The 27969-nt window shown below is 43.9% G+C and overlaps 1 protein-coding gene across 1 annotated transcript in view; it reads left to right on the top strand.

Moving 5' to 3' along the window:
* The window catches only part of PlexA (plexin A), a 527983-nt gene that overhangs the window by 472886 nt on the left and 27128 nt on the right, over positions 1-27969 (top strand). The window contains exon 7 of the mRNA XM_071582795.1: positions 20167-20329. Within this exon, the coding sequence (XP_071438896.1) occupies positions 20167-20329 (163 nt within the window). The remainder of the gene's footprint in view (positions 1-20166; positions 20330-27969) is intronic.

Raw genomic sequence — 27969 nt, 5'->3', positions numbered from 1 at the left:
CGTAGTCCGAGTGTTTCCGGGCCGCGATATCAGATATCAACGTGTCCCATTTCGGAGAGGATAACATAAAAGAGAATCGCCCCGCGTTCCTTCGATGCGGTCCGCTTCATCCGATTTTATTCATCCTGCACGCGTCACAGCACATTGGCGGCGGGTGTGGCACCGCAGGTACCGGACCCCTTCAGGGGCGCCGGAGCCTCGACAGCGACACGGGGCGGCACGGCTTCCAATTGAGAGTCCCCACCACGAGGGGTTGCGATTTTTTCCTCATCAGACACATTTTCCGTCCGTATTCAATAGGCGCGCGCCGCGACGGCAGGCTCTTTGGCCGTGGTGGGTTGTTTGGTACACGTCGCGACGTCCATTATTCGGGCGCTAATTACCTTCTGTTGTTTATTTCCCATCCCTCTCTCCCCGCACCTCGCCCGGCGAGCCTTAATGTCGGCATCGTGTCCTCCCTTCTCGTCTCTCTTTTTATCCTTTCCGCGACAAAGCTGCATGAGTCATTCCGCCACTACCCATCTCCTACTCACGCATTCATATCCCGTCATCCGTGTGCCGCCAGCGTGCTCAGCTTCCCATGGGCGAGCACCGTGTGCTATCCATTTATTGCGCTACAGAATTAGAACTCTTTCTCTTCACATCCGTCAACTGATCGGTGTTAGTCAGAGATGCTATCAAGAAACTTCTCAAAAGAGGAGCCATCGAGTGACATCCGCACCTGACGGTGGTAATTCTGGCGAAACGTGGAGAAAGGCTCTCTCATAGAAAAACGCGAAGGAAGCGTAGGAGAGATAACACCGTGACTAGGCTTATTCTGTGAATAAGACCTTTGCATAACACGCTCTGTTGGTAAAAAGTCACCTTGCGGGAAATCTGGGAAATAAAATACATGCACATTCTAGTCGACTGGTTTTCGCGGCTTGCACGGGTCTCTAGCCCACGCATTGTTACTGCTAGGAGGTAGCCTCATTTCCTAAATGGTCCTAAGGCCATTGAGGAAATGAGATGAATGTTTAAGTCTCAAAAAGGGTTGCTTCATAAATGAGGCTATCGATTGATCGATCACACTAAAAAAAGTCTGACAGCATTTATTCGCTCAGTTTTAAAAGATTCGATTACTTGGTTGAGCTCTTTCCCAAGATTGATTTACCTGCTATCGGGTTACCTTAGTTGAATAAGTGGGTTTATCGCGGATCTTCAAATCCGTGTTTGAAAACAAGGGTAACCAACAAAATTGAGCGTCGCAAGTTTTTACCGGCAACCCTTCATTACGTCTTTGCTGGAAACTTTGCCATGCATAATTTCTTTTATCAAGTCGCTTGGCCGTAAATTGTTTTTTTAATGCAATAAAACTCTTATTGGCAGCATAACAAACCAATGAGCATCATCACGGAGCTAATGGACTTATAAACCAAAGAGTGTGACTCCATCACAATGCTTGATTTATTCTAAATTGTTCTTGTCTTAACATGCTACGTCATACTAGATATTTTCAAATAGGATTTGACGAAATTTAATAGATGATAATTTATTTTCCATCTACGATGGGTTCACTCTTTTCTTCTCGGCACATATGACCAATTCAGTTGGATTGTATTTGATTATCGTCGCCGTTTTAACAAATGCACATTGCAACTGCATTGCTCTCGACAGATTTCAAAGAGCCAAAATTAATAAATAACACAAGATAAATAAAGTGCTTTAAATGTATCCACCATTAAAACTCTTGCTAGGTGAAAAAAAGAAGCTCTTCGAAGTAGGAACCTGATTTTATTGATACTTCTTGCTAAGGGTTAGGAATAAATTGGCTTCTATCCTTTCCATTCTCTTTCACTCGATGGAAATTGGATCTATTCATCGTTAAAAGGAAGCAAATTTTATTGGTTTGTAGTAACAATAAATTTATTAGTGTTTGATTATCGTACGACTCATCAATTCTTCTAATCCTCAACTTAAGCTTCTTTGTCTCAAGGCTTATTCCTGTACGGAAGGTTACTAAGGTTTTCGATCATGGCCCCACAAACATCTTTTTAGTCCAGAAGTTTCATTCTAATTTCATGAAAAATCCATTAAATTCCTGCCATTTCATTTTATTTCCAATGTTTTCCTCCAAGGATTTGTTAAAATATTTTCGAGCCAAAGTTTATGGTAATGTTTTGGCTATTACTTCTGGTTAAATGTGTGCATAAAAGTGAAGAGTATGTTGGAATTCTATCCTACGTCCGTTATAATGATATCCGCTGAAAAATTGCGCCATATGAGTATCTAATGTTTGCATTAAGTCACGCCATCTATGAAATGCGATGAAATGTTTTCACTACCTACTCTTCTTTCCCTGTTCCTTTCACTCGCAGTCCTCGGTCTACATATCTCCTAGCCTGTTTTCCACCGCTAGTTTTTTTGCCATCATCTCTGGAAAGCTCGTGTCACCAAGCTTTTTGCCGTTAAATTTGGCTTTCCGCCTCCGCCGCTTCCACTTGCATTATCCCCGAGGTAGTATCTCGTCTCTCCGAAGAGATTCTGCACAATAATGATGTCCGCCATTTTTCGCCAGCTTTGGATTCCGCCGTCCCCCGCAAACATCCCCTCTGGGGTCCACGTGACTCCGGTGGGATGATTGCTCTCCCCGGAGGGGGCGCCCCTTGGGCTACTTCCCTGCCCCGCTCAGTTGAAGTTTCGTCTCACATTTACTCTTCCTCCGTCAAGTGTTTATTTCAACTTTAAATATATGTCCTGGGTAGTAACGATACGTTGGCTTGCAACTTGAGTATCATGGCCCAGGGTATCTCTTGGCACGAAAGGCGATTTAGAAAAGAGAACAATGATGGTAATCTATGAACACTTCCCAGATTTCAAAATGGGTTAAGAAGCAAAGCTACTCATGATTTACGCAGCAGTGTTGATGGAGTTCCTCGGCGTCTACGGTCGTATGTAATCCTGCAGATCGCCCTGACTTGTTATACCGTGGTACACACGGCTTCTATTCCCGAGACGTGACTCTAACCCGCGACTTTGGGATTAGCCGGTGAGTGTGAAATCCCCCAGACTCACCTAGCCTGCTGATAAATCTCGTTATTATGTCATTTCGTCCGAACCCTCCTCGATCTTCCTGTGGGCATTGTTAAACGCCAAAGGTTTCATGTTTTCAAGCAAAACAAAAGTATAAAATATTTACCATTGCGAAATCAATGCTCACGGTCGACTGCACTTCAAGGAAAAGAATATTAGAGCCGTCGGCATACGGGCGTTTCGCGGAAGTCGCGTCGGGTTGTCGTCCACGCGAGTGTGCGATCGCCGATCGTCGCAAGGGGTTCTTGGGTTCACTCTTATCGGGTGCATTTCAGAGTTGCATTTAGCCGCATCAGATTCACCACCAGGCCTTATGTTCTTTATCGCTCGCGATAGCAAACTTTTGCGGGTGCCCACGGATACGTCATTTCGTTCCGATTCTCCATTCGAGGCATTCCGAATCGACTCCAAGCGCCCCACCCCTTGCAGCCAACGGTGCCATGTCCGCGAAAAAACCTCATAATGACGCCGAGAGATTTCTCGTTGCTCTTTTCACTGCGTGCGTACTCTCGTCTCTCACTCGACCCTGAGTGTGGTTACAGCCTCAGGCGGCTTAGGGTCCCTTCAAATCCAGTCTCTCTCCCTATCCTCTGCAAAGATAGTTCCACGCACACACATTGTGTTTCATATTCAGCGCGAGGGAATATAATGCAAAACTGATATTATGATACTAAACTGAGCCTCTTTGTTGCTCGTCGTAATTTTTCCTCGGAATGTTAGCGTGAGTAGTGACGTCCACGTCTGAGGGACATTTAATCGGTACAGTACATCAGTCATGTTGGTTTTTTACCAGTATTTTATGCATTAGATGCGCAAAATTATCCGCTTAAGTCCTGTCCAGCCCAACTGACTTAGATTTTCGAATCCTAATCGATTTTGTAATGCTTATTTAACTTAATTTCCCTTTCCCAGAAACAACATGTAGCATAATGTTATGTATCCTTGTCAAATTCATAATTACATCTCAATACTTTAAAAGAAAAGTCTTTTGTGATTTTCACCACCTTTTATACTTATAAGCGTTTCAAATGAAGTATAAATACAACAAAATTAGGAGAATACAAAAAAAACGAAATGAAACTGTGAGTAAGGAAAGGGTAACCATGTTTATGAAGGCTTTGAAGTTTTCCGAGATGTTTACTTCTCTCCTGGCCCCGGGAGAGAAACGTTAGCACGGGCCTTAATCGCCTGCCGTTCGAAAGGTTACTACACTGGGCCCAGCTTCCCCGAGCTAACAGATCACAGTAGCCACATCTGATTTATCTGCCGTGTTAGAACAAATCACGTGTAATTTAGTCGCTTGCTGTCCGGGTGACTTTTTTTCCAACCGTTTTGGACAACGTTTTGACGGGAATCGGGATGACTTTGGAACTTGAAAAACGCCGCCCGCTATGAGATCCCATGAGCTCTCTCTCTCTGTCGGCCCAGTGGATGAACTTCCAAAATTCAAAGCCGACCTGACCCGTTGATCCTTCTCCCCCCCCTCCCCCACACAGTTCCATTCCATCCTCTGGAGGTAACACGCCCATCTTCCATCCCCCTCGTTCCCTCTCCCCCACCGTCTCCCGCCCGTCTTATCCAATTCTCGCCCTCTCTATCCTCGCCGAGGCATCTCTCCGACGTCCGCCTTGCCACCCACCCCCCCCCCCACACCCATCTCATCCTCCAAGTCGCCCAGTCACGTTACGAAGTGCAGCGAGGTACGCGAAGAATGCGACTCATTTCTTGTGATGCTGCTCCTCATTAGCATTGCTTCTGCAACGAGCACCGGGACCTTTAATCCCTCACCTCACCCGTGCTTGACGGGAGATTAGTGCGCCCTCGTCCACTCCTCCAAAGGGCTGTTTCCTTGTCCACGTCCGAAATTTCCTCAAGAAGGCACTAAAGAGAACATTAACTTGTTCGCCCTTTCGCGTCCTGTTAACGCACCGTTTGATGGGAATGGTGTCCCGACGTTTACTGTTTTTATTTAATTTAGGACGTCACTCGTGAATTAATCCGCGGGACTTCATTCATAGCAAATAAAATGTTAAGCTTCACTGCAAGGGAGTAAAGGGTAGATAAATCAGATTATATCGGAAACCTTTGAGGATCAGTCGTGATCAGTATGAGCGAAAGAAATGATGTACACGAAACAATTATTCAAAATATGTTGATGATAACTAATTTGTTAAAGCTCGATGATACATTAATTTTGAGCATTCTTTGAGAATCTGAGTCCAATTTTAAAAGGATGAAAACCAGAAGAGAGCCGTCAAGTCCGGTAGCCAAATGCGAAAAGCTTAAGATTGGGGAAACATTAATCAAGACTCTCCCTCGATAACAGCTGTAATTTCGCCCAAAGGCGTATTTCCGCGGTAGCTCACGTTTGCATACATATGGGTTAACGGAATGTGGTTTAGGTAAATTAGGAATTCTCTGAGTCTCCTGTGACTCGCGTGAATTTGCATTTTCTGATAAGTTCATACTTCTAAACTTCACTGCTTGTGGCATTTAAAAAGCTTGGATTGCAATTCTCATACTTAAATTGCAAATGCCTACGCTCCTCAATGGTTGTTCTTTTCTGCCGAGGTGAAAAGAATGAAATGGGCTTGTCGACGACGTCAACTGTTGTCTGATATTTTGATTAAGTTATTCTTGCTTGCCGTTCCCTTCGGCTTCGATCGAAATTTTATTCCAGGAAATTTTGGACCAACCACGTTTCCATCTGCCATCTTTTGAAACTGTCTGAATAGTTCTGTAAAATAGTCCTCAATGAGAAGAGCGCATCATAATATGTTGGATCGATTTCAACATTCAATAAAATATTCATTCGTTTCAGGACGGCAAATTCGTCTCCCTGGTGCATTAATTAAAATAGCAAATGTCAAGAAACGAAAAGAAAAATTCGCACAGTTTTTGCAAGTCAATGAATGCTAACATTTTGTCAAAATCAAAAGTTTCATTATAGATAAAAAAAATTTTGCGCATATATAACCTTGGAATATTAAATTTTGGAAGGTTTATATTGGTCCGTGTTCCTCGTGCCTGTGAGAATGAAAATAATGTTAGAGGATGTTCCTGGATGTATTGCATGTACCGAACACTGATAGACTTGATAGAGATCAAAGAAATATGAAGATATGGCGAGCCTTGTCGATAGTATATATCATCATTGCCTCGATATTTTTTTAATATTCGTGTTGTCGTCACCTGTGTCATTTTGTGCCGATAGATAGATACAGTGCCACCTTGGTGGATGTGATCTCCGCGCGAATGCTTACTTACCTGACATCGCTCTTGCCGCTCCCATCAAGTCATTGCACGTACTTGTTTATATTATCGAACACCTAGCCGTAGTTGCGACTGCTGAAATGTCAAGGTCTGGCTCCTAGAGAAATAAACAGCGTGAGGCAACACGAGGAGTGAGTCTAAATTCATCTTCCATTGTTATTACGTCATACACGAGTACATTCTTTCACGTTCGAATTTCGCCCTCCGGACATTTGAATACTTTTATTTCTTTTATTCCGAAATCAAGTAGTCTCGATGACGGCACGATGTTTTGCGAATTATTTGGAGATAATGGTGTTCCCATAGTGTCCGTGAAATGTGTAATTGATTGTCACGAGAGGTAAATAATCGTTCCAGGGTTTTTTTGACAGACGATGGTGAAATTCCCTCCGTTCGCAATCATAGGAAAACAGTACAGGGTACTCGGGTCTGACCTAGACAAAAAAAAGAGGAAAATATTAAGTTACCACGCATTAGCATCAGCTTATGTCATCGTCGTCATAAAATTAAGGAAAAGAACCTCTTTACTGAGAGATTTAGGTGGTTTTTCCTTCCTCGCGAATCCTCCAAAACGACATATTCAAGGTTTGAGGACCCCAGAAATTTTGTTAAAAAGTCTTCATTGTCATCCATATTTCCTTTCACGAGCCTTTCCCAATTCCCTACCATTGCATAATTAAAGGATGTTCTCCTGACATCCTCTGCTATGCGCCGTAGGGGCTTCGTACGGGATGTGATGAAAAACTTAATGCTCCCAATTCAAAAGTCTTACAGCGTAAAAAATGTCGAAGCTACATTTTCGGAAAAATAATAAAAATATTGTTCCCTCCTCTAAGCTATTTTTATGACGTTTCTACGTTAAAAATTGTGCTGTAGTGTATCAGAGAAATTTTGATTTTGAAATTATAGTAAAGTTTAATTTTTGCATACGATATTGTCGTGGTCCGGTGGCGTGGTCTCCATATTGGAGGGTAGGTAGCTTTGGAATTTCAGACATTTAGTGGACCAGCAGGACACGAGAAGAATGTGGTAGTGGGAATGTCCCGGTGGGCGGTGTACCCTCAAACCGATCCAAGTTCCTACCTTCGGACATTAGACTTCTCGTGCGGTGATGTAAATTGAGTGTATTTTGTGGTGGAATTGTGCCATTCGTCAGTACAGGCTACATTCTCCGTGAATGCACGTGTTCTCAGGAATATTTGGGAGAAGTGATGCAAAGTTTTTGATACCAGAGGTGCCGTGTTGATATATAGCTCATTTGAAAATTGTCGGTTTGAGTTAATATCCACGCGTAGAGCAAATAGATCACACTATGGGATAGCAATAGTAAGCCGAATGTACGATATCTCTAGCCTCCACGGTCAGGTATTTTTAAAGGGACGAAAGGGGTTTAATTGGAATGGAAATATGTGATTTTAAGGACATTGATGTTTGCTGCATCATTTGCGATACAGCCCAAGTGCATCTCGGGAAGATATCCGTAACCGACGTCGGAGGGTTCATTTCAGAGTGCACTCAATTTTTTGCGACCTCGGATGTCCCGTGGAAGAATATTTTTCGTGAAAAAAAAACTTTGTGAATCAATATCCCACAGAAGAGCTTTGCCTAACGCAGCACGTTTTCATCGGCGTTTTGTGAATATCAGATATTACGTAAGCTGTGTGAAACGTTGCCGGGTTGGCGGTCAGTCGGGAAAATAGGAAAAAAAAGTCGGAAATCAAACTCCCCCCCCCCAAAAGGAGGAGAGGACAAATAGGGACTATTTAAATCGGGAATATTATGTGAGAATCGGGAAATTCCTAATGAGGACGTTATTTCTTTCAGGCGTGAGATAAGTTCTTGTTTACCGTGGACTATCTCACGTGCAGGCTCTGGCAAAATCGAGATTAAAATCTCAGCGATTTCGGCAATATCAGTGGCATACGAAGGATGAAGCGATGATCCACAAAAAATACTCGATCAAATTCTAAACACTCAGCAGAAAAATCGTGACAATGGGAGCATGTTCCAAGGGAAAAGCTTGAATAAGTTAGGAATGGGAATCCATAAAATGTGTTTGCCCGCCTTGAAGTTCCTCTCCACTCTTCTTTAACCATTTGTTTAGACTTATTTTGCAGAGAAAATTCCAATCGATATAAGGTTTTCCAGGAAGCGACTGCTAAGTTTGTGTATTTTATTGTTCGGTGGTAATGCTAATGGTTTCATCTGCTTAGGCAACCGAAGTCATATCGTCTCCAAGCGTTAATTACAGAATCGGGGTGGATTGTGTGCCACGGAAGGCGGGCTCACAACCTTATAAAGCCAGGCGCAGCGGCGGATCGTCCCGCCTTCCGAGCGTCTCACTAGCGGCCAATTCGTCGGCAGATGCGTTTGTTTGGCGTAATGGCTTCTTTTATTGTGGAAGCAATGTATAGTTGGCAAAAGTAATTCCGGTGGGATCGAGGGAAGGGGGAATATATACATAGCCTAAGCTATAGCCCATCCTATTTCGGGGTGGTGAAAAGGGTTTTGCGGAGGAATTGGAAGAAGGTTAAGGGGGATCAAATTATTCCCATCGTGGGGTTGAAGGAATGGAAGGGTTGGAGGGTGCTTATAGAATTGGGAATGGCGTATAGAGAAGGAAGAGGAAGCGAATCATTAGTTTGCATATTTGCCGGAAACCGTCTAAGTTTTGTGCCCCGTCCTGCCTAAACTTGGGCGAGTACGGAGGGGGTGAAGGGAAGAGAGTTGAGGGTGAGGTGAGTGGAAACGAGTACCCTCCCCGCTGACTATTTATCTTACTCGAGTTTAATTAAAACGGAGGGCGGGGTGGCGAGGTTGGGTCGTCGTTTTACAGCAGGTGAACGAGGGAAAGGCTGGAGGAGAGGGTCGGGTGTGGGGGGGGGAGGGGCCGCGGAATGGTTTTGCGGGGATGACTGAAGGAAGAAGAGAGGTGGACAAAATCCAATCTGGGCACGTCGCTCTGGTCGAGCGCGGATCTCGCCCCCGGCCCCGCTCAGCTCGTCTCCTCTCCTTGCCGGGCATATCACTCGCTCCGCGGTCACATTCGACGCCAATCTAGGGGGAGGGGTCCAGGGCTCCGGGGGAAGGTGTCCGGGGGACCGTAGAGGATGACCGCACGTAAAGCTGGAAGGTCGGAACGTGATCGGCATCGCATCCTGCCATTTCTCTGCCTTCTCCAAGCCTTATCCCTCCGCTGTACGCCATTTTAAGTTCTTCCTTTCGGAATCGATCGGGCGTATTCCCAGGGTTTTGAGTGTTTTAGCAGCATGGTTGAATCCCCCCCCCCTATCCTCTCTTATTCGCTCTCCCACTCATGATGGTGGTCGCATTGAAAATGAATCGACCAGAGTCTCTGACAGGCATTGGATAGAGGCTTCGCCTTTCCCTCCGACCACCCACGCTAAAAACTCGATAAGTAATCTCAAGTCTGAAGGAATAGGCTGCACCGAACTGAGGCTGCAAGATGATGCGTGGAATATGTATTACCGTTATATATATGTATGTATACATATATGTATGTATACATATATGTATGTATACATATATGTATGTCTGTTATGCATATATGTGTGTATGTATATTATGTATAATGTTTTAAGGTTTGCTGTTGTGGAGACTTTTTAGATTGTTTGGGAATTTCACCTAAAGCTACAATGAATTTAAAATAATACTTCTTTTAAGGTTAAGTTCTTTTTGTTATACGCCCACAGTGAAAGATCACTTGCCACAGTTTTTCATATCTGGAAATGAGTGACTTAACATTGTGATTTCTAGGTTCTCATTGCGATGCCTTAGCATATAATAAATTAGAAATAACGTACTTGGAGTGTGCATAGCACATATTTACCTTCAAATGAGGTATGGTAGGGCTGAATTTTTTCTTTTCTGGTTACTTGGCTGCCTCAATGTACACCCATATATGCATGTTTCTTCGGCGAAAGATTTTTGCCAATGTCACGCCTAGAACCGCTCCGGGAGGAGTTGGTTTACATTGAGTCGTTCCTAGACAAGGCAAATCCCAAATCCAAATCCACTCGTTTTTTGAGGTGTATTTACGAATTCTATGATATCCGCCGTCGACGAGTGGGCAGCCGTAGCCATGTAACGCTTTGTGAAATCTGGGGTTAAAGAAATGGGAACGAGATTTTAAAAGATGGGGTGTTAGAATTTTCAATAACACTAAGGAGCTTGGGAAGTGAACATTATTTCCATCCGTCTAGATGCTATCCAGATATCACACACGCAGATCTATCTCAGTATCTTCGAGGAGATCGGAATCGAGGAAGATAGTCTAAGTTAGTTTTTACACTTTTCACTTGCTTCGTTAAGCATGTAATTTAGTTGGAAAGTAATGCTATTTCAGCTTATCGAAAAAATGATTGAATATAATTTTTTGATATTACTCTGAATAAATACGGACTCTTCCGCAAGATACGTATCTATTTGTTGTCAGTTAAAATTATGGCCATTAATGGCATAATGCTAGCCTGCAAAACTGGAACCGGTTTACCTATTACGAACTCATAGTTTTTTTTTAAATTATGCCATTGTAGCATATCTACTCGTAAAAGTATGGTACGATCATTAAAATAATGATACTTCACTGCTGCCGTATGTTAGCGAGAATTTCAAATGTTATCAGGACGGAGAGAAACTGTTCTGGAACACGGAACCCAGATGTGTCTCACTCCAAATGTACCGAACATTTTAGCTACCTCAGCCACGAGACGGACGAGCGGTGTGGGCCATTCAGGGAGCGCATGTGATTATAATTGTTCAGACAATCTGTGCGTAGCCCACAGTTTGCGTGCACTTTCCGATAATGGACCCCGGGATGCGATAATTTTTTACCAAGGGTGAAAGCACGTCTTCAGTCTTTACGTATTTACGGAGTGATTTACAGCCGTTCCCAAGCATTTTAAGGTCCATGGGCAGTGGGCGGCGGAGGGGGGATGGGTTAGGAGGCGGGTTAAGGGGGATGAGAGGGTGGGTGTGGGGGGAACGAAACGTCGCACGGAAAGACGAGGAATCCTCGATCCTTCCGTCCGTGATGTGGCAGCGCCGCATTTTAGAGAAAACACTCTCGGGAGATTTACATGAGAAAGGGAGTCGAGTATTGGGCGAAGGAATGTACCCGGGAGACCGCGAGCGTACAACTCGTGGAACGTGGGATGGACAATAGTGATTTCATTGGATGTAAGTCGGCTCAAACCCTCGGGGACGAAGTAATTTCTTTTTGCTTTCTTTTCTTCCCTTTTCTTTCTTTTGCCCCCGAGCACCACGGCCCAAGTTCCTGAGGTCCTCGAATGAAACAGATTTCCTGTTTAATCTTCCCTCATCGGACACCCCTCCGCCGACCAGCCGCCCCTCATTAATTGCGCGCCCTGTGCTCGGCGGACGAAGCGCAGCCGGTGGCGTCCAGGTGGGCGGGAAGGGGTCCGCCCTCTTCCCCCTCCCCCCAGTCAGCGTTTTCCTCCGTGTCTGTCGCCGCCTTCTTCGGATCCACTCGGTTTTGTCAATTCGCCCATTGTTCGCGTGCTTGCGTCGGGTACGCCGGACTCCGGGTCGGTTAAAAGCCGGTGACCCCCGGTGATGCCCCCATGGGATCTGCGTGCCACCCCGGGTGGCACCCTTCTGAAGTACTGTGGCGATGCGCACAGTACTTCAGAAGGGTGTCACGGGCCCGCATCTTCTTCGTTTTGAATGGAAATTTTTTATTATTCGGTTATGCACCCGCGGAGATGGTCGTCACCTGCTCGCTAAAGGCCTCATCTTTCTGTATACAGTCGACATATGTAAGTCGTAGGACCCCTCATGGGCACGGTTATGTTACCTTCAATTAGTGTCTAGCATCTAAACTCAAATAAAAATTTTATTATTTTTCTCTCTAAATTTTCATTTATTTCTTCAAAGGATGTTATTTATGAAGTCAATCAAATTAGGATTAGTCCGCAGAGGGCACGGACTAATGGCTCCCCAGTCGCCCGATGCAGGCCCCGCGATTGGAGCCAAAGGGTTAAGTCCCCTCCCATCCTCTCTCATCCCCTGCCTCGGATTCCTCTCATCTTGTGCCTCTCTGGTCGTGGCATTTCTCAAGCCATTAGCCTCCGATCTCCACAACTCCCACTCCCCGAGTCGCCCGCAAACCCGAGTTTCCTGTGCCGATAGTGAGGACGATACTTCCGGTCGCACCCCGACGAGGGGTCAGCTTCCCGGGTTGAGCAAACTGTGGCTCTTCTCCGAAAAATTCCGAATGTCCTCTGAGTCGGATGGCGCGAGACCTCCCACGCTCACGTCCCACTCCGCCCTGATTCCCCCCCCCCACTCGTGGACCTTTTTCTCTTGGCTGCGATGTGGATTTTTGGGAACGCCCGGCAGCGACTCGATCCGAGCGTTGAATAGATTGTCCAGTGGCGCGCCATACACTTGAGTATTGAACTTTCGAGGTGCGAATTGCGGGAGATGCAGCACTCTCAACCTCGAGTTCGATTGCTGTTCGCTATTTTTTTTAAAGATGCAGTGAACGCGAAAATGAGACTCCCCACGAATAAGTACGTAAAATATGTATGCATATTTTCACAGTAAATTTATTTCTGTACTATCGGTTCGACGCAAATGCACCCGATGGCGTCGCCTGTGCGTCGGCACCGGCAGAATTGAAATGACTTGTGCTAAGAATGAATAGTTGATTAATTTTATGACCAGGAATGTTCTCCTATTTGAGCCCGAGAAAATTAAATTCGCGTGATTTCAAAATTGGAGGATTAAAATATAGGGTTGTCTGCGTCAGACCTGTACCCATATATTGCTTAAAGATGAAAACTTGAATTAAATTAAAATCTTCTGCGCGAGAAAGGGCTGCGTCTGCATCCAGAATGGAAGATGTTAATTCAAGTTGCTGCGGAATCCTTTGCATTAATTTGGTAAATTAAATCTTCCGACTAACATAATTGCCCCATTTAGATCCTCATGAAGAACTTTGTTAGTATGCCTACAGGGAAATTTGCACTGTAACCTTGGAAGAAATCTGCATTATGCCGTACCTGATAAATTACTTGAACACTTTGACGTACTTTCATACAGATATACAGTACTGATTACTATGAGTACCGCAGTGATTGGAAAAATTTCCAGAAAAGGTTTTAAGTTGTGCATCGCCTACTTTCGTACTGCGCTAGTCATGTGCACTAACAGTTTTACATATTGATTCACAGCACTCGACCAAATCTGAAGCTAAGGAGGCAAAACGTGCTTATCACCCGCTCACCCTGAATTTTATGAGATGCTATGAGTATAAGTTATGAGATGGATCCCTCAAGGGTTTTCAAAATGTAACTTTCACTCTTTAAGTTAAGCTGGGTGTCAAAATATATTGAATTATATCAGCTTGATAGCATCAGCGAACCTATCCCGATCCCACCCTATCCCGCTTCGCTATTGATTTTTACCCTAGAATGTGGCTTGTGCAAAGCAACGTTATTTCCGTCGGTGCACTCTTCTTTGAATGATCTTTCTACTTAGTACGTTCGTAAGAAACGTTAAATTCTCAATTGTGGGTGATATTGCATTATAGGTTGGTAGTGTAGAGTAGTAGGTGAGATGATCCATGTAGCTTCCATTGTAAACTTATTCTCCTACCCTGAATAACGCGGGGATCGGGATAGCGCGGTGGCTAACGTCCTGGCCTCCCACCCAGAGGGATGGGACGTTAAACTGCGGGCCCCATTGGCACCTTTCGATAATAGTTGGCTAATCCCAACGCCGGGTTTCCCTCCACCCTTCCTACTTTCCCATCCATCCCTAATGGCGCAAATGGCATTAGATGTCCGTTGCCTCCCTAAAGCTACTACTACTACCCGAATAACTTTTGATTACTTGAACCCAAAATGATGGTGTTCGAAGCAGAGAGTATCGTCCCTACGAAGCACAAGAATTAAGTTTCTTTGACGGTTTAATTAAGACCTACTTATTCAGCTCGGCGGTAAATTGAGCCACATTTTAAAGTTGTGAATTCCACTTTGTGTAGTGACTGTTAAAATCTTTAAATGGTAAAGAGAGTAGAATCTCGTCTCACAGTGAACGGGAGTAAGTTACGTTATGTGAATCTATCTGTGAAAGTTTTCTTATTTCCAAGAGAAACAGAATTTAAGTTCTTACTGACTTGGATGTGACGAATAGAATGATTGAGGCAGTTCGAGGTAAACAGCTTACGTGCGCACGTTGGGAAACTTTTAGAGGGGCCATTTTAAACCAATATACGGAAGTGCAGTGAACATATTACGAAGTCCTATGCATTGAATGAAGAGGTGAACTTGTTTGGTGGCAATGTCAAACATCTTTCCGCTCACATCGTAATGGTTGTACAATAGCGTTTGTGTTCAACGCCAGACAAATGCATAACTTGCTAAGCATAGGCCATTCTTTCAACAAAAAAAACCCCTCGCCTAAGTAGTTTTCCTTGGGCTAACTCCACCACTGCCGCAATATCCACTCGGATGAACGAACACGACTTCTGCCGATGCATGTGGCAACGTTACGTGCTGTTTCAGTTTGTCGTTGCTTTGATGGTAAGCTGTGGTGTAGCTTTTTTGTTGCCCTGACCTTTCATTCCCTATTGATGATATTTACTCTGCCGCGGAACAAATGGTCGCCATTGTGGACGTTACGCAATTCAAACTGCGCACGGTGGTTTTTCCATTTGCAGCTGAATATTTTCGAGCAACAAAAAGCAGAAAAAATGCCGCCCCCCTCACCCAACGCCCCCCTCTCGCCACGGCTCCTCTCCGCCCCTCCAATCGTCCCCACCTTGCCCCCTCTTCGAAAATCCAAGGCTGTCGATGCGGTGCCTATCTCGCCGGTGCAGAATCGATGTCTCCAAACCGTCGATGTTCTTCGGCGTCGATGTATCGCGAGGGGACCGCTGCCCTCTTCCCCATGCTCTTCCCCCCCTCCCGCACACTGCCTCACCCATCAGCCACCCCGATGCCGCACTTAGGCCGGGGGTGGTAAAAAGCTTCTCTCACACCCACGCACGACGCTCCATCGAGCCTCACCCCCGTCCCCTCTCGTCCTCTCCCTTCTCCTCCCCCGGTCCCGGATTCCATTTGGGCCGAGAGCGCACGCGGGTGCATATAGCTGCTGCATTTGGCAAGGCGACAAGGGCGAGTGAATTTGCCCGCGAATGTTTTGACTTTCCATTCATTTCCCGGCTGACGTGTTGACAGCCGAGTTTTGAGCGACGCCTCGCTTTTTTCCCGTTTTCTGGTTTTTTTTAGTCCGAGCGGGTGAGTGGTTGGTTGGGTGGCGTCGATTTTGTTTTGCCGCCAAATTGAATCTCCATTTAGAGTGCGCTTCGCGGGGGTCTCCCCCCATCTTGAGGGCGCCCGGTGTCCGCGGGAGTGGCCGAGCGGACGAGGGGCGGTTAGGGGGGTCGGGTCTATTTATGGTAGGGAGAATGACGAAGAAATCATTCCGAAAAATAAAAGTAGAGAATTCTGTCCTTTGGGAGTGGGAGTTTATTGTTGCGATTTCGTCCCTGGCCGGCCCGCTGAAATGAAGTCATCAGGGCACGCAAACATGAGGATTGATTTTAAAATGCAGGAGAGGAAATTCGTGTTTTGCAAAATGTATAGGTGGTGATGATTTTTATGTAATACCCAAAAATTCGATTTATGTTTTATGCTAAGCTACGCATATCGCATGCGTATATTTCTTTCATGTCCCCCACGCCAGGGTATTCAGTATTCTGTGGGTTGAAGGCCACCCATGATGAAATAATATCCCTCGTGTGGTCGAAGTTCTATGTAGATCCATTCCACTCATTCCTATCACCTAATTTTACACTTTATTTTTTTTTCGAGTCTGCACAGTTTTGCCGTTATATTGTACCGTCATATACATTATAACAGTTATCGAACCACGATGAAATCGATATGTATATCCCAAACATGTTTCAAGAACGGTACTAAGTTCATCATGGTTGTTTTATGGATGAATATTTCGTCATTTTCGTCATGCAGCAATACTTCGTAATTATTCTGTTCCATGTTCACATATGTTGTTATTCTTTTTCCCTGGGTGTGCTCTTTTTAAAAGTGGGCAAACTCATTAGGCAATGATAATGTTATATCATTTTTTTGATTTTTATCTAGTCGTCCTTTCTATTTTTATCCTATCTCTCATTCCGCTTCCTACCTCAATTTTCGGAAATTCTCGTAAACTTTTGTCTCAAGTTTTCGTCGGAAATTGTCGTAAGCCAATTGAAGTTGCGTGAAAAGCTTGTTTTACCTGAAATAATAATAAATGGAAACTTGATTTTAATTTCTGGACCGTACCCTCGGTTATTCAGTTATATGCCTTTGAATTTGAGAAAAAGAAATGTGTGTTGTCGACAGATTTGCCGCACAACTTCTTGCATCGTCATCTAGTATGTAGTGTGGGAGAATAAAAGTTTAATTGCTCGTAGGGAAACAAGTCGGCCTTCATTAGGAACAATACTTAAAAACTCAAATTGGTGAACTTTTCAACAACTCTGAGTTTGAATTGAATTCCGGTGGTGCAGTGGGACAAAACCCGCATCAGTGTAGTCGAAAATGCGGCGAACTGTTTTGAGTTTTATTTTAAGCACGTGGATAGTTTCAAATAAATGCCTGCACCGTTAGAACAGGGTATGCTTATTTAAGAGCCTCGCCGTTAGTCCGTCTGATGTCTGAACGAGCTAATACTTACGGTATATGTGGAGACAGGGATCCGGGTTTCGTAACCTTAGATAGTTTTCTTCCTTTGCCTCCTGACATGTGGGCATTTTTCTAACATATATTTGCAGAAAAATGCCTATATTTTAATGTTCATAAATACTTTAACGAGTAATAGTTGCAATGTTAAGAAAAATCCCAAAACATAGTAAAATATTGGTTAGATTTTTTAAGGCTAGAAATTTTTCATAAGCGAACATTATACCGATTGCCAAAGAATAAAACATTTCAGATTATTTTATATTTATTGAGAAAAAGTTTTTTATGAAAGCTATATTTTTTAATTCCTGTTCCACCTGCCGCTCCGACACCTTAAAATCTCCTTAATCCGAAAGTTCTCGATGTATTATATGTTATTAGGAAAGGTTACTATAGAAATAAGTTCCCAAGGGGTTATATTTGTACCTTCAGAAAAAGCGAGCGCTACGATGTTTTTGCAAATTTCCACAGATTAAGAAACATTTCCTGGCTATTTTTCATTCCAGAAAGACTCATGGCCAGTCAGTGAACAACCGACAGCTCGATGAACTTTTCGGAGTTAGGCAAAGTTCAAATGAAGTTTAAGCTTTACAGTAAATCTGATTAATTTTAAATTGATGATTTTTTATCGGCCTGATTGTCTTCCGTATCTTACTGTTGCTTACTCCAAGAACGAACATTCAGCTTGAATGTTTCATTTTCAGCGCAGTTCCACGGAGCGGTGGTCTTATCTTTGAAAATCATTCGTGTGTAAAAACCGGTGCTATTTAATGCTTCGCTTTGTATTCTTTATTTCTGACGGACGGTTCTAATGCTCTTTTTCCTCCTACCTTGTCCCCGCCTAAGCCATGAGGCGTTAAAAAAAAATCTCCTCGGAGGTGACGTTGGAGTGCAATTCCGGGGACGCCTTATCCCTTCCCCATTCTCTGCTACCAGAGCGCCGACAAAGTCTTCCTCGTCGTCAGCAAATGGCAGGCGCGAATAGTTCAGATCTTTGGAGTGTCGCCTCCTTGGCGCCTTATTACTTGGATTTCATCCATTGTGCTCCGTCCACTCCAAAATCCATCCCACTTTCCCGATGGCTGTGCCCAATTGAGCGCGCGGGCGATTAGCAAGTGGCCTTTTGTGAGTGGCCCGCGTGGCACCCTTCCTCGTCCATCCTCTTCATTCATACACGGCTCCCCCGCCACGTAGGCAAAGCGAATTCATAAGTCTTGATATCGGACTTCCTTTCATCCTCCCCGGCCATGCTTCGTCGAGTCAGGGGGGCGGGCGGGAGGGAGGGTGGTGTCCGCTCCAAGAAGAATGGACTGCAGACTATTAGGATTTTAATTCTCCTGGGTTTCCTTACGTTCTCTCCCGTGCAGAAGAATATGAAAAATACATTTGCCGCCTTTGCGCTCGGTGGATTCTCCGTAAATCTTCGGTTTCCTTCCCTCGCCCCGCCTCTGCCCAACTCCCGCTACACTCCTCAGAATCGTCCCTCTCACACCTCGCATTGCTCCTTACGTCTTTTTGCCCGTGTTTACTTTCTTTAGTCCTGCGCAAAATGAAACTGCACGGGGCTCAAATTTCCGTCATTGTTCTTCGCTCAAAGTACAGTAATATTGGAGCGATTAATTTTTATTTCATCAATCCTCCTCTTGTTATTCACATTCGCCATGGTGTGAAAAACGTGCGTGATTATACACGTGCAAGTTTTAATTCGTGCAATTCGAAATATTTCGTTCATGGAATGATTAATGAGAGAAGGAATAAATTATCATCCTTTCTACATGGATGGTCTGAAATGTTTTCGACCCAGAAAATTTCAGAAAAAATGTTAGGTCGGAAACTTTTCAGACCACCCTCGTGTATAATTGAGGAATATACATTCAAATGAGCCGGTTAATATCGTGCTATGTACCGGCTGTATCTGGCTGGCTCTTATTTTCTCTCATATTAAAAATCAATCTAATGTAGGATACATTTTTATACTTTGAAATGTTTCTACTGAGCTGATGAATTTATGACTGCGGATTATAACTTTTCCTGGGATCGATAAAGGGTAGAGGTAATTGTGGTTAACTTTTCCAAGACATGGATGCTTTCGTGTGAGTTGGCAATATGATTTGTGTTACTATGACCGTATTTCCTTTGAACGCCTACTAATCAAAGTATTTCACTCGGAGATTCGATTGACTCTGTATAATTTCTAAGCAACGTTCACTAAGTTTCAGCATTTTAGAAATTCATTTTCCAGCATAATCTATGCCCAATGCTTCCTTTGATAGTTATTAATATTTTTATTCTTAATTCAAATTAATTCAACCCTGATTATCGTAAGAAATATTATCAACTAAGGGAAAAGGTCGTCGATTAATTTTTTCCACGCGGTAAAAATTTGTCAAAGCAGCTTTGATTAGGTTTATTCCATTGACTCTTATCTCTCACCCATTCATGCATTGGATCTGGGATCCCAGGCCGCCTCGATGATTTTGCCCCAGTGCAATGTCGCCTCACCTAGACCCCTCCGCGCTCCCCTTTCCTCCGGATCGTTCCCCCCTTTTCCTCCCCTCCACCCTCGCATTCCTCTCCCGCCTCGTCCTTCGCCGAGTTGAAGGTGACAGAACATAGTTTTCATTTCCGACCGCGTATTCTTTTTTAAAGGTTTGTTCTGGCATATGCGGCTGACTCACAATTGTGAAGAAGACATTTTACGTCGGAGATAAGTTGAAGGCAGGAAGCGAGTTCGATTCGATTTCGGTAGCTGTGACTTACCCTTGATGCCGGATCCAACTACTTGACATTCGTTTACTTCAGTTTTCTGATCGCTGTCCGTCTTTTCTATCGGAGGCAACAATTTTGCATTCTATACGTCATCGCTATTGATCTTGCCATCCTCCAGAACGTGCCCCAACCAAAAAAAAGCCTAACTGTTCATGTTGGTAATTTTTTTACTTCAAAACTTTTTACCCATAAGGAAAACTTTGTAGTTTTCTGTTTGAGCCGATTTGTTTAAGACCAGAGTTGGCGAAGCACGAAGCGATATATGTGCCCATTTAGCGGTGTAGATTATAATTATACTTTTTTTTTCTTTTTGCAGCTGGAGCTGGTGATTGAAAACCTTCCTTCGCTTTCCGGCCAATTCTTATGCGCATTCACGGCGTTGGATAAAACGCTCATCACGAATGCCACGCGAAAATCTTATGGCGTGAACTGCACAACACCAAGGACAGATCTGCTGCCCTCCATTCCACAAGGACAACGTGAGTATTGATCCAACTGTCATGCGGAGGGGTTGGATGACTTAAGTTTAACTCATGAGGGAATGAATTTTACGCGCCATCGAACCATGAAGAGAGAGATAGAATAACCATTCCCCGATATAATTATTCTCCTGATTTGTGGAGTACGCTCTCAAAAGGTTTAAAATATATCGAATTTTGGGAGTTTTCTCCGCTGCTCTTGGGAACCTTTTGGTTGCAACTGAAAATACCTAGTTTTCTAAAAAGGTCATGTAAATCATTGGCTCGTAAAAACTCTGATATAAGCTTTAAAATCCCTGGTCCCAGTCCTTTCCATTCGCTTTCCTATTTCCACTGAATTTCACCGAAGCCTTTTCATCCACATTCACGACTTTTCGAAAGGCTAGGAGGGGCTTCGCCACCTACGGTTAATTCAACGAGGAACCTGAAACAGCGTCGCCGGTATAGTCGCCATTATACGAGGACTGTTCAACAGTGAATAATCATACTGTTTTTATTCACATTACTGATTGTGCAAAAACTTAAGTGTGTGTTATTTTGTTAGCTAAATGTGCTATGTATATGTGGTGCAATTTTCATTGACTTGACTGCGCTAGCTGCGGCAAAACTGCGGTGGCATTCGTTTTTCAGTGAGTGTATCATTGTAACGTAAATGTTTTTGCGGTGATTAAACGTCTTTTTGTAATGTTTTGATGAATAAGCAGCAAAAAACTTCGTCTCTGTTTTTCGTGGTCACTGGGAAGCACTCAAAATTCGAAAATGTTTGAGTTAATATCGCACATTATGATATTTCATTCGTATTATAGAGGGGGGGGGGAATTTGTCAAATATCTCGTCTAGGTGCATCACTCCCTCAGTATTTCTTTTGAATTACCAGTTGATACTATTAATTGTTTGCAATGAAGATTTCTTGGTAGAGTTCGCGTTCTCTCCTCATTTGAAAGTCTACACTGCCTTAAGCGTCGGAAGTTAGCCGCACCAATCACAAGAGCCACATCTGTGCTCAAAACTCTTGGCGAAGGGAATGCTGAGGTGACTTGAAAATATTTTTACTGGGAAAGAGGGAACAAGAGACTCCATTGAGTATGAAGATGGTGCGATCATTAGTCGGTATAAAATAAAATTTTAGCGGCCGCCTCAACTCAACTCGAACTCTCAGTCTCGGGGCTTCGTTATGGCTAGGCTTTGTTCTCCAGGGGACCTAGGACGTCTTGAGGATGGGAGTCATTGTCCTTTCATAACCAGGTGGTCTGGGAAAAGCAATAATTCCGCCCTGTCTTAACTTTTCCATTGATGAAACGATAAATATTGATGCACCCAAGGTGACGTAGGCGCGGGACGAGAGAACCTTTATGACGCTGCTGACGTTACGGAGGACCTCGAGGTGGAGGGAATATCATCTTCAGTGAGCCGTCTCATGAACGAACGTAAGGAATGGGATGAGAGACTTCGGGATCGGAGCGGGTAGGGAATTGGGTGTTAGGTACGTGTAAGCCTCTCCTCAGGCCCAGGCATAACTAAAATAAATATCAGTCGGGAGTGATGATTAGAATGCGTTTCCGTTTGGCTTTTGGAACTTGGTATTGATCGGGTCGGCGTCCATCTGTCCGTGTACCGTGGTGGGCTGGGCTGTACAGCCCTCCTTCTCCGACCCCGGGCCCACCCGAGGTCCCACTCCACAAACACACCACAGTGTGGCTAAACAAATAGCCTTCCAACGGCTCTCGATGCCTCAGTAGGATAATGGACCCTCGTCGCAAGTGTGCTTTTCCATTACCGGCCTTATTGATCGTCGTTAACGAGATTAGGGCATAAGGGTGTGTAATCCGAGTATCCGAATGCTTCGACGGGTAATGGTCGCTTGGAGCGTTTTTTGTTTTCCAATTTTGGAATGACGTGCGGCTTAATTAAGTTCCATCGTTCGCTGATAACTACTTTCTGAAGGTAGGTGTTTTGACGCATGAATGGAAATTGGAGAGGTGTGAGAGGCAGAAGGATAACAATCCATTAAAGACTGTCGTTGATCACTACGATTCCATAAAGCGTCAACTGTGACTGCGGAGCCTCTCCATCGAATGAGCCCTGCGATAATTCCCGATAAAACGAGGGCACCTGCTGTTAACCGCGATAGCTTTAGGCAGAGGCAGTGAAATCCACCTCTCAATAGTTGATTGCCTCGGTGTGCATTTAATAGACGTTAATACCTCCTATGCAATCCGTACAGCCGTATTAACGTTTAACCATTTATTTATTTACTGGCTTATGCTTATGACGTCATCTTTTGGATGCAGTTGTACGTGAACGGGTACTGGTCATGCCGTTGCAGTTGAGGGACCAGACGATTAACTTGCATGTGTGGCTAATATATGTATTGCGATATACCCTTTTTGTTTGGAGAAATTTTAGCACAATAATGAGGTGGAAACGATCTATCTTTTTAAATTAAATTCATCAAATTAAATATTCATCGGAAATAGTTCTGACTTATACAATTGACTAGTCCCCGAAATAATTGCGGAAAGTTTTTTTTAATCTTTAGCAGTTCTTTCAGAAACTTAGTCAGTGTAGTTTTTATGCCCTTTTTTTGTCAAAATAACTTGGATTACATATAATCGATTTAAAGTAATTTTGAGTCTTAAAACCAAACCGGGAACATTAGCACTTAAGTATGATTTGGCCGGTGAGGGTAAAGCTCGCCCAACGTTAAGCCCAAAGGTGTTTAAAATTCAATCGTCTGGGTAGAGCGGGGAGGGGTTGCAGTTTTTCCCTGAGCCGACTGCGGTTTAGCGTGAAGATCTGGTAGAAAAAAAACCACACAGCTTGGGTGAAACCGAGGGTTTCAAGAGTCACCTGGATTTGAGCATGCGCCCCCCGGTCAGTAGCCAATTGTGCGCCATCTATTGGGCGCCCACGGTCCTCATTTTGATGTTACAGTTCATTTAAAAGCTGAACAACTTCCTATCTCCAGTCCATCTCTTCAGTTCTCCCATTCTGACCCAACTGTGTATTATTTGTCGTATTTGTTTTTCTATCTGAGAACGACTGAATTATCGCTGTTCACCTCGGATTTCTGGTGAAATTTTAGGTTGGATTTGTATTTCCAATCTTCATTATTTGTTGACGCGGAGGGAACGCCCTTTCCAAACAAAGAGGATTGAGTAAAATTTAATATAGCAAGTCAATTCAGTCCTGTGGAATGAATGAGAATTTCACTCGCAACTATGTTGTCCGAGAATTAGAGAAGATCTATATAATATCGTTAGTAGTTTCACGTGCAGTCTTACCATAGCCGTTATCATACTTGCATATATAATCTACAATTAAAATACGTGTTTTACCTAACTGGAAAATTGCTTAGCATTTCCACGCCGCGAGTGCTAGCTACTTCTGCAAATAAACGCGGTTCGGGTTAGCCCACGCACCATCCGCATATTTCTGTGTGCTTAATTAGTATTTTTAAAGGAGAAAGGTTCATGGATGGCCTTTCCTTATTCCGTGATATCAGCTTTGGGGTTCTTATCTCGCTGCGAAAGAAGACCTTGCCAGATGGGGAATTACTTCTTGATGCGAGTAATATTTCGATCCCAGATTCACGTCCGCTTTTCACTCGATATTAATGGTTTTCCCTAGTTTTTCATTGGCAAGGAGTTCATGAATCTCTTCGATGAAAGGAATGCGTTGGTTTTCACTTCAAAGTTGAGGAAAAAGTCTTAAAAGACCTATCTTTTCGAATCCCTCTCAGTTGTGATTATGTCATCTTTGATAGAGGACGCTCTGCAAAATGATTTCCGTTTAATCTTCTCAAAGAGATGATTGAAAATCCTCTTCCCCAAACTCATAAGCTGAATAAGAAAATTTCCTTTGATTAACATTTCCCACAAACATCCTTAAGTATTTTGAATGCTGAATATTCTCTTGAAGATTGAAGGAAAGGAATAAGTGTGCGAAAAAAGACGAACCCCATGGTGGAAGGCTAATTTTGAGACATCAAGAAAGTGTCATTACATGCTGTTATTTTTCTCTTGTGTTAATGAGGATGTGGGCATTCTGCATTGTCGCCCAGAAATGAGAGGATCGGTGGTAAATTAAAAATGGTCATGCTTAGAATTAATTTAATTAGTTTCAGGATATTTGGAAGATTTCAATTAGAATACTATAGCGGTTTACAAACAATTTTAAGTTAAATGGTTCTATGCCTTTACTCTTTTCAACTCTCAGAGTCATAGGGAAAAAATTGAAGCGAAAGGAAGCTCTAAATTACACTCTCGGTGGCGAACATGCGGCTGCCGGTTTTTTTCTGGGTTAGGCAGGAGAAGGGTAGTGAATCGCGAGAACGGAAACCCCACATCAGATGTTCCTGTCTGTGTATTGTTCCTACGAAGACTTGCACATTATTAACTGCACTCTCCTTGACCTGAAAAGTTGCATTCTAGATAAAATTTTCCTGCCCATAAATGTTAAGTATCTGGGAAATAAAATTGAAGCGCAGATTGGCACGAGCAATCAATATTCAAAACTATCCTGCATCATATTCATCGTTTAAACGTGAGACAAAAAAGTTAATTTCAAGTTGAGAACGGACAAGCGAGAAACTCGGCGTGATCTAGGGACTTGAAGTGTAACGACCGAGATGACAACTCTTTGGAAACACGAAAGAAGAATGAAATCTTCTCACGCAGGTTCTCCACGCGGTTTTTTTTTATTCCGGTGGTTTTGGGGGAGGGGGTCGGTTAATATTTAGCTGCCCTCCTCCAAACTGAAGTGGCAGCAGAGCCGAGGAATAGCTGTCAATTACGTATAGCAAGTGTACGCGCAATTACCGAATGTTTTATTTAACAATTTTCATTGCCATTGACTCAGATGAAAAGAGAAACAGTTTTGTAGCACTTGCAATGCTCGGGGCGGGGGACGCAGCCGTGAGTTGTGGGAAGGTACAAGGGGACGTCGGCCTCCCATTATATGTCATCGCCTGCCCACTCTAAAATCCCCGCATAATCTTCTTCTAGCCAAATAAGTTGAGGTATCGCAAGATTAAGGACAGGGTCGCGTTGGTTGTTCATGGTAGTAGTACTAGTAGTAGTATTTAGGGGAGGCGACCGACAGCTGAGGTCATTTGCGCCATAGGGGATGGACAGGAAAGGATGAAGGGTGGAGAGAAACCCGGCGTCGGCGTTAGCCTACTCTTAACGAAAGGCGCCAAGGGGTCCGCAGCTTAATGTCCCATCCGACGGACGGCCTACTCACTCAAAGTGCCCTCCACAAAGCACCTCAAGTAGGGATCGGGATACCGCTGAAAAATATTCAACACCGCCCGGATTTGAACCCGGGCCTTCGTGGGAAGCCAGTACGGTAGCCACCGTACCATCTCGATCCCCGGTTGTTCATCTTAAGGGATTGATTCAATAGGAATGTTTGTGAATTTACCAGTAGAGTAAGAAATTAATGAGCGCGGCTCAGGCTACAGATTTTATTATAAACAATGAAAGAGCTGACGGGATTGGATTTGAAAGGCGAATTCAGTGGAGAAGTGTTGAAATAAAAATGATAGAGTTTCAGTGTATTTAATTAACGCAGTGAATTTTTCGTAGTCATGTTCAACCGCAGGAGTGTTCACAAACTGCATCCCGCTCCCACCCACCTTCAACCCCCCCTCAATCCGGTCAAAACCCCCTGCCGGAAAAGTCGATGGAAACCCATGAAGAAATATTTGCGCCGTCTGAAAACTAGAACCGTATAGTTAGGACTCGTGCTCGCCCAAGCCCTCGGGCGCTACGTTCTATTTGTCCCCTCCTCCCTCGTCCCCGCCCTCCCTCCGCCACCCTCATTCTGATTGGCCGCTCGCGTGCCGCTCCCCCTCGCCGACCGGGTCAGAGGGGTCGGCTCGGCCGCCCCTGCTCCTGTCCGCCTCTCTCAAATTTACTAGCACTCGCCAACCCCCGCGGAAAAGAGTCGTAAGCATGCAATTGGACGTGCCATTTTTGCTCGCCGTGTCCACGTCTCATTCCGTACTTGTTAGTCCCAGGGTATATAAATTATTTGCCGGGCCCGGTGCAGTGCTGTTACCATAGTGGCAAGCGTCGATCGGAGTTGTTTCCTTCAACTCCGTACCTAGAGGTCCTCTTTGCACCCGCAAACAATTTTCTGGCGATTGTAATTCGATGGGCGAGTAGCGAAACAAACCCCATCCCTCCCCTGTGCATCCCACTTTTGATCCTCGTGCTGTACTTGGTGATTTTTCTTCGTCCTCTCCCCCGACACGACCCCAGTCCACCCAACGTTGCGCCGACGAAAAGTGAATGTAACGAAATCGGCAATTAGTGAGTTGTTAGCGGAAACACGGAGGAGGAGCCTAACGAAACGTTGAGCCTTGGGTATTGCCTGCTCAAGTGGGCTGGATCGTGTTCAGTCTTCCACTTGAAAGTGATTTTTTTTAAAATTAGTGATTTTGTAGGCATATTTGTTTTAGTAAAAAGAATTTTGGGAAATCCGAGGCGTGGATGTGCATTTTTTTGAAGTACCGTAGCGTATAGAAAAAAGTATACTTTCAAAATGTTGAAACGTTTTGAATTATATTCTGAAAAATACAATTTTAAATGATGATTTGATTCTCTCTCTTAGCTTTTACCGGGTTACGCGTAGGTTCACGTTCTCAGAGCTGCTCACAAGTCTCGTTAAAATCACTGAGAAAGCAGAAATAAACGGAAGGGAAGTCATTTTACAAGTACATATGGACTGTTTTTTACTAAATGCAAAAAATATGTGAATATTTTACGGATTATTACTTCTAAAAAAATATGATAAATCAATGCTAGCAACAGTCAGTGATAGCAAAAAACTTCATTATCCTTACGCACCGCATTCGCCAGATTTATCCCCTTCGGATTATTTTCCGTTTCTAAACTTGAAAAAATGACTGCAGTTGATGTTTCTTTTGAGGACCTCAGCGATTCTCACTATAAACAGGGTATCGAAGCTATTGAACATCGCTGGGAAGAATGTATAGACCTAAAAGGAATGTATGCAGAGAAATAAAAGTATTTTTTCCCAAATTTGAATGTTTTCTTTGTTAGGTCGGGTACTCCTGGGACTACCCACGCAACTACATTGAAAACGAAGAGACGTGTGTAGATTCCTTTAAAAAAAAATTCAGAGACACTTGTCTTGGATTTGTCAATTTTTTTTCAATACTAATTGACGCTGAAGTATAGAAAAACAATCTGTATTCGTCCAATCCATAAAGAGGAACCCTTGACAAAATTTGAGAAAGACAGGTGAAAGGGAAGCACAGGGAAGGTTTTATGCTCAGATGTTGCCAGCAGAAAACAGTACGGCATCGCGAATGTTTGAATGTGTAACATACGCTTTTCCACTGTAAAGTTCCGTCTTCTCAGTTGTCAAGACGCATTTGATAGTGATCCTGTTTATCGATCGTATCAGAATCGACGCTATGTCAAGGTTGTCTATGTGGAGGCTGCGGGAGTGGCATATTTCGACGCTCCGCATTTTTTTTATCTTACAGCCCTCACGTGAATGCGACGAAATGCGAATTCTGCCACGTGCCTCGACATGTCGATGCATTGACACATCGTGCGGAATCCACTTCGCATTGCAGCACGGCGTAAATGCCGAGCGTCGAACCA

Source organism: Hetaerina americana, unplaced genomic scaffold (genome assembly GCF_022747635.1).
Source record: "Hetaerina americana unplaced genomic scaffold, ioHetAmer1.1.p SCAF_12, whole genome shotgun sequence".
NCBI lineage: Eukaryota > Metazoa > Arthropoda > Insecta > Odonata > Calopterygidae > Hetaerina > Hetaerina americana.
Note: the sequence above shows the minus strand (reverse complement) of the source record. Positions and strands in the feature narration are given on the sequence as shown.